The sequence below is a fragment of the Cryptomeria japonica genome, chromosome 5 (assembly GCF_030272615.1).
Source record: "Cryptomeria japonica chromosome 5, Sugi_1.0, whole genome shotgun sequence".
Lineage (NCBI taxonomy): Eukaryota > Viridiplantae > Streptophyta > Pinopsida > Cupressales > Cupressaceae > Cryptomeria > Cryptomeria japonica.
In genome coordinates, this window is record NC_081409.1 from 96012594 (window position 1) to 96020401 (window position 7808).

Genomic DNA, 7808 nt, shown 5'->3' on the forward strand with positions numbered 1-7808 from the left:
AAAAAGTCCAGCCTTACATCCTTATATGTATGAACAAAGAAAATTATGACCAAAATAGCAGCAAATTTTCTGAAAAATTACAAAGAAAACCTTCAAATTTTATTGATTTATTCCTCCAATTACCACATACAATTCCAAAAACCCAACCTCAGCCAAAATGGAGTTATTTATACTTTTTTGGACCCAAACCAACTGCCTCCAACTAAGCTTTGAAAGGGGTAACTGTTGGAAACAACTTTTTATTAAAAATATGTAAAAGTTGCTAAGCAACTTTTCATCTTTTGACAAATTTAACACTATGTGAGTCTCAAACTGATCGACCATTCTGCCGCTACGGTTGTTGAAAAATTAAACATCCAAATAATTGGCCGTCGATAAATTTCACGGGTGGAGGTGGTTTCTACTACCAACAAAAATGATAGCCAGTGTGGTTTCTCCACTATATTCAGCCTCTCCACCTTCAAGATCCTCAACAATAAATCAACCCTTTTTGGGGGAAATGGTAGTGACGTTTCTTATGGTAGTGGCATTTTTGGGGTATCGGGCTTCAGAATTGTTCAATGGCTATAGCAACTACAAGTAATTCTTGCTCCATCAACGCAGAGTGCATGGAATCTTCTTCCCGAAGAGGGCACATATGCAGATGTATTCCTGGATATGAAGGAAATCGCTACTTTAACGAAACAGATTGTACAGGTATAACCTCCACGTCTTTCTTAATTATTTTGCGTTGCGATATTATTTTATTTTGTGGATTCATATTTCCGATTTCGTTTATATATATCAAAGTTTTACCGCATAAATCTGTATCTTATCTGTTGATTTATTTTATCTTCTCCATTAATTTGTAATGCAATAATACTTCATTTTGTGGATTCACGTTTGCCCAGGACTAATCAAAGTAATGATGGTTGTTCAGACATACACGAGTGCAGTGATAAAAAGTTGAATATGTGCGTTGGAGCAGAGAGGGAGGAGCAATATGCCTGATTTCGATAGGTTCATACAAGTGTTTGTGCCCACAAGTTCAAATCCTGATGTTTTTCCTGCAATCATAGGTAATGAAATATTATTTTTTTGCCTTAAAGATATTCGAAAATAGGTATAATCTAATAACTATGATTTTATTTCAACGTCTGGCTCGTAAAATACACAGGATCGGTCTCTTCATTTGTGGTTGTCTTCTTAGCAGCATCTCTTATGGTTTGGCGGCTAAAGATATACTACTTGAAACTTGTGGAGGCCAAGTATTTTCAGCACTTGCAGCAATACATCGCTTCTAGAGTGGGTAGAGAAAGCCTGAAAATGTTTTCTGCCAATGAATTAGCAAGAGCTTCTAATTATTATTCAAAGGAAATGGTGTTGGGAAGTGGCGGATTCGGAATGGTATATAAAGGAATTATGTTGGATGGTACTCTTGTGGCCATTAAAAAGTCCAAGAAAGCTTTGAATCTAGAGGATGACCATGAGTTTCTTAACGAAGTTTCAATTCTTTCCCAAATAAATCACAGAAACATAGTGAAATTGTTAGGCTGCTGCATCCAAACTAAATTTCCATTGCTGGTATCCGAATTCGTTTCAAATGGAACACTGTTTCAACATTTACAATCCCAAGAAGGGGTTTTTCCATGGGCTTCACGCCTGCAGATTGCAATCAAGACAACGGAGGCTTTGGAATATCTACACTCTGGAGCATCTCAATCCATTTTCCACCGAGATGTCAAATCATCTAATATTCTTTCGAACGAGAGACTCTATCCTAAACTTGCAGAGTTTGAGATTTCTTGTCTCATCTCCACTTCCAATAACACACATGTCACAACTAATAATATAATGGGCACAAGGGGTTACTTAGATCCTAAGTACTTCCAAACATATTAACTCAAAGAGAAAAGTGATTTATACAGTTTTAGTGTAGTCCTCGTTGAGCTTTTAACATCTCTACTACCCATTTCTGTAGAAAGGGCCAGCAATGAGTGGATTTTGTCTAGTCTTTTTCTCTCCAGACTTAAGCACAAAATTCCATAGCAGCGTAAAATTTGACGAACAAACATTTGAGCAGACAGGAATTTTCGGAGAAGCATCACAAAGTTCATATAAATTTAGGAGTTATACTTTCCCATCTGCAGTTGAGAGTATGTCACAGGAACCATTCACTGAACTAGTTGAGATGTCAACCATGCCTGAACAGATTGACTTCAAAGGAAAGCATTTCTAATCTATGTTGGAATGTGTAGTTTTTCTTAGTAGTTTTTAGAAGTAGTCATTGAGTTTTCTAATGGAATATTTTACGAGTAGGGTGTTTATATGCTATTATAATCAAGTGAATGCTCTAGCATTCAAGATTTGTTATTTGTAATCTTTTATGTTCAAGTTTAATAGAATTGAATCTTTAAGAAGGATTTTAAATTAGCATTCTAATTTTATTAATATATATGTTTTAATTTGTGTATTTGAATGTATTCATTTGTTTCTAATCGTCAAAAAGATGTGTCAAGATCAGGCTATGAGTCGCCAATTTTTATAGTATGATATAAGAGGGAGTATTGGAAATAAGTCATACCCCAACACATGATGAGTCGAAGAAGAGCCAGTGCTTCCAATAGAAAATGGCAAGTCCATATAAACTATACCTCATAAAAATAATAATAAAAGGTGTAGAAGCGGGAGAAGGGAGCGACTTTGAATTTGAACTCAAGACATGGCGGGAAACCCTATAATGGATAGGCAAAATAGGGAGTGGGCGAAAAGGATGAATCTCGGGACTGCCCTGACTCCTCTGAGCCAAACGGAAAGGATCTGATGGATGGGGACCAACAAGGTGGCGACAAGCCTCTCGATCCTGATGGAGGGAGGGGAGAAACACATGCTGGAGACATCCCAAGGCAGGGATCTATTCTTAGGGACATCGGTCAGTCATGGACTTCTCTGTTCAGTGTCAAACCGAGTTGAAAGTCTTTGCTCCTTGCAGTGCTTAATATCTCAAAACTAGAAAAGGGTATATTTTATATTGAAGTTCCAGATCCACTGATTGAGCACAACAACAACCTTATGGCTCTAACTCAGGTTGGCAAATTTTTGGGTCCTAGACCAAATATTGATGTTGTCAGGGCATTTGCTAAACATAAATAGGCGCTCAAAGGTCAAGTGGAGATCACGACCATGTCCAATAGTGCATTGTCTATGTCCTTTTTGTGTGAGGAAGACATGTCGAAGGTGCTTTGTGATGGCCCTTGGCTGATTGGAAAATCTATGCTTTCTCTACAAAAATGGTCGCCTAAGATGGACCTAAATGAATCTTTTTTTATACAAGCTCCAGTTTGGGTAAGACTCCCGGGTCTCCCATTGGAGTTCTGGGTTGAAGATGTTTTCAAAGGAATCACTAGTTCCATTGGGGAACTCTTATCTATGGACCCTAACACAATGGCAAGAAGAAAACTCACCTTTGCAAGGATTTGTGTGGGAGTCATGCAAGGAATGAATATGCCTTTATCTATTGAGATTAACTCTAGACTGGGGAAGTGGGTCCAACCTTTGGAATATTAAAGTGTCCCTTTTGCATGTTTTCACTTCAAAAAATTGGGGCATACTACTAAAAAATGCCTAGACAAGATAGCAAAGAGAAAGATAATAAAGAGAAGACAATGCAATTGAGAGCCAAAAATCCTATTAAGAAACTGGTGATTGCTGAAGAAAAGAAAACGTTAGAAGAATCCCAGAGTGATATCATCCCTGACACTTTTGAGCAACAAGGGAACATCAATTTGGAAAACCCAAAACACCATGTGTGTGAAGATGGAAAAGAGGATCAAATAGGCAAAGACGAGAGACAACAAAAAAACACCATTCAGGTTGAACAATGAAGTGATAACCTGGAAGATGGAGAAATACAAGTGGTTTTGAAAACCAAGGAGGAAGCATATTTGACTGCACTATCAAAAACATAAACAAAGATGTCTCTAGATCTGACTAGGAGGATGCCCAAAGGTGTTTGATCCTTGGAGGGATCTCGTCATCAGAATCACAACAGTTGGTGGATATGGTGAAATCTACCTTCTAGCTATCCCCTACGACTTCATTGCTTAACATAAGTGCTAAGTGGGCTGAGGATGATGCTTTCAAGTAGAAGGCATCCACCCAGAACAAACAAGAGGATGATATCCAGAATAATGAAGTTGTAGAATGAAAGAAAGTTGAACAAAAGGGGCTGAATTCAACCCCCTAGCTACCCCTGTCAATACAAGAAATAGGACTAAGACTGATATGAGATTTATCCCCTCTCCCCCTGGAAGAAGATCAACAAGCTAGATCAGAGATCAAGAGGCAAGAAAGAATATAGCTAATGGTACTCAGATGACCATCCCTGAGGTATGTTCCCTAAAAAGAAAATGAAAAACTGTTTCATGGAATATTCGTGGATTGAATAGTCCACATAAATAGGACGTTCTTAGAAATTTTGTTAGAGAGCATAAACCAGATATTGTTCTTATCCAAGAAACCAAAATGACTAAAGAGAAAGTTGAGAAGATCAAGATTTTTAAGGATGGTGGAGTTTTAGGAGGTAGCTCTGATGGTTCTTCTGGGGGCATTGCCATTTTTTGGAATCTTAGGCATGTTACTAGGGGATGGTACATCATGGCTTCTAACTAGCATTTATGCTCCTAATAATAGACTAGGTAGATGAGAATTTTGGAAGAAGGTGGAGGCTATTAGGTCTCCTCTTAAGGATGAATGGTGGCTAGTCATGGGGGACTTCAATACCCCTCTCTGTGATAATGAGAAGTTTGGGGGCGTTCCATCTCAATTAGAAAGTAGAATGGACTAGCTAAATTTTATTAATAACTAGGGTCTACATGATATCGATCTCCAAGGTGCCAATTTTACTTGGACCAACCGAAGGGCGGGGTGGGGGGGGGATCTTATTCAAGTCTAATTAGACAGGGTCCTTATCTCTAATGACTAGTTTAGCCATTATCAGAGCTCCCTGTCGACTATCTCACGGACTGGTTCGAAACACTTTCCTCAAGTTTTTGTGGCAGAGAATATAAGAAGAAAAATAAATTTCTCATTTATATTTGAAAGGATGTGGCTAGACCATCCTAACCTTGAGAAGGCCATTCAGGAGTGGTAGATAATATTAAGAAATGGAACAAGGAAGTTTTTTGGGGATGTTTTTTTTCTAAGTCCAAAACCCTACTTGAGCTAAAGGAAATCCAGGATAACATCCAAACCGACGGATATGGTGAGGTTTCTATCGGAGAGGAAAATGAAGTTCTTGTCAAGTATCATGAGATCATCAAAAGGGAAGAAGAATTTTGAAAACAGCGGTCCAGATCTCTTTGGCTTAAAGTTGGGGACAAAAATACCAGGTTCTTCCATATGACTTCTATGAAACATAAGGTTGCTAGCAGGGTCTCTAAATTGAGAATTGGTGGAGTTGAAACAAGGAAGGACGATGAGATTGGGAATCAAGCCAGGAATATTTTCGAATCTCTTTACTCTATGGATAGCAGGCTACATGATCTTTCTTAGAGGGCCCTCTTGGAGACCATTCCTTTTATCATTAATAATGTTCATAAGAAGGCCTTGGTTGCCATTCCCTCTAAAGAGGAAGTTAAGAAAGTGATGTTCTCCTTTGATGACAATAAAGCCCCAATACCTGATGGGTTCCCGCTATTCTTCTTTCAAACCTTTTGGAACATTCTCAAAATGGATCTAGTTAAGCGAGTGCGAGAATTTTTTGGGGCTAGGTTTATCTTAAAGGAACTCAATGCCACTTTTCTGGTTTTGATTCCCAAATATCTAGGGGTTGACTAGATGGATCAATTCCGACCGATAAGTTTATGCAATTCCTTCTATAAAATTATCTCAAAGGTTATTACTGGCAGATTTCTCATGGTTCTCCCTTCTATTATCTCACCCCAACAGAGTGGCTTCATATCTGGCAGACAAATCATTGATTCTATCATCACTATTCATGAAAATATGCACTCGCTGGTGGAATGGGAGAAACAAGGCTTCTTGATGAAATTGGATTTTTCTAAAGCCTATGATCGAGTGGACTAGGGTTTTTTGGACAAGGTGCTTAGATCTTTTGGTTTTTGTGATAAGTTTATTCAGCTAGTTGATCAACTTATTTCGACCCCTTCATTCTATGTCATTGTGAATGGTGTGCCTTCCCCTTTCTTTAAAACTTCTAGGGGGCATCCGACAGGGGGATCCCATCTCCCCTATTCTCTTCATTATTCTAATTGAATTTCTAGGTAGATATATAAGAAAATTTGTCTCTCATGGTCTTTTGCTGGGAGGCTCTCCCTCTTCTGGATTCAAATCCTATTCCCACCTACAACAATTTATTGATGATACCATTGTAATGGGTACTTCATTGATCAAAGAAGCATCTATTATGAAGAACCTTCTGAATACTTATAGTTCTTCTTTTCTTCAAGTGATTACTTTGGAGAAAATCTCTTTATTCTTCTTCAAAACCCTAGAGGATAGATAGAACAAGATGGCCCAGACCCTTGGATGGCAAATTGGCCAGTCCCCTTCTATTTACTTGGGTCTTCCTTTGGGTACCAAACCTACAAAACATTTTTAGAATAGTCATATTGATAGATTCAGTAGGAAGCTAGCTAGGTGGAAAGGGACCCTTCTTAGCCAAGCAAGTAAAATCCAACTTTTAAAATCTTCTCTCTAGATTCTTCCAGTTTATGCCTTAGGTCTCTTTAAAATACCTAGTAAATTTGTAGATGCTATTGAGAAAATTAAAAAATCTTTCCTCTGGTCTAGGGTTGAGGAGAAGAAGAGAGTTGCCCTCACTGCTTGGGATAAATTATGCAAACCCTAAAAGGTGGGGGGGCTTGGCCTGAGAAATATTAGAACCTTGAATAAAACCCTTTTGGCCAAACAAATTTGGAGAATCTATCAAGGAACTGGTGATTAGAATTATATCTGGAAGGCTAAATACTTACGTGTGAACCCTACCATGAAATATTTTCTTGCCTCTGATCAAATCCTGAGTGGGTCTACTATATGGAACAATGTTACTGATGCAAAAGTTATTGTGAGTTTGGGAAAAGTGTGGGCCATTGGTAATGGTAGAAAGGTGGATTTTTGGAATGATGCCTAGATTGGATGAGCTCCTTTCACTGATCATTGTGTTTCTCAACTGATCATCCAAGCCTGCAAGGATAAGTTTGGTATCAAAGTTGCAGACTACTATAGAGATCAGAAGTGGGTGGACCTTAGCTCTATTGATCCTAACTTAAAGCAAGTTAACATAATGCTTAGCCAGGATGTCATTAATCCAAGAAGGGGGGACCACCTGGTGCGGGGAGGTACCTCGTCGGGGATTTATTATGTGGTGTTTGTTGTCCTTATGATGGCTTAGTCTCAAGACTCTAGCCCATGCTAGGCCAAAGCCTAGTGTTCAGGTTTGACTCCTAAAATAAATATTCTTTTATGAATTCTTTTGCAAAATAAAATTCTAACTAGAGATAACCTAAGAAAAAGGGGATTCTGCATCCCCAACAGATGTTATTTATGCCTAAATGATGAGGACTCCATGAATCATATTTTTATTCACTATCCTTTTGTCCAACCTATCTGGTTGATGTTTTTTCAGCTTTGGGGTTTAAATTAGGTGTTCCCTAAGGAGATTCAAGATTTTTTTCAGGAGCTGGTCTTGCAGAACAAAAAATATGACCATAAGGAATTTGTGGAAGTTTTCCTTTCCACATATCCTATGGGATAGCTGGAAAGAAAGGAATAACAAAATTTTCAGGAATTTCATTAACCCCTCCAAA

The 7808-nt window shown here is 38.3% G+C and overlaps 1 protein-coding gene across 1 annotated transcript; it reads left to right on the forward strand.

The window, feature by feature from the left end:
* The first annotated feature begins 499 nt into the window (after positions 1-499).
* On the forward strand, positions 500-2218 carry LOC131875729 (wall-associated receptor kinase-like 9). The gene is made up of 5 exons (XM_059220369.1): positions 500-520; positions 604-696; positions 968-1058; positions 1157-1846; positions 2007-2218. Exons 1-5 carry the CDS (start codon positions 500-502, stop codon positions 2216-2218), a joined length of 1107 nt encoding a protein of 368 aa, XP_059076352.1.
* The last annotated feature ends 5590 nt before the right edge of the window (positions 2219-7808 follow it).

What these genes read in the sequence shown, in the direction of transcription:
- LOC131875729 (XM_059220369.1), top strand. Translation starts at nt 500, where the DNA reads ATGGTAGTGACGTTTCTTATG. An exon ending in TGTTTTTCCTGCAATCATAG is followed by an intron (nt 1,059 to 1,156) that starts GTAATGAAATAT and finishes TAAAATACACAG; the next exon opens with GATCGGTCTCTTCATTTGTG. An exon ending in TAATATAATGGGCACAAGGG is followed by an intron (nt 1,847 to 2,006) that starts GTTACTTAGATC and finishes TTTTCTCTCCAG; the next exon opens with ACTTAAGCACAAAATTCCAT.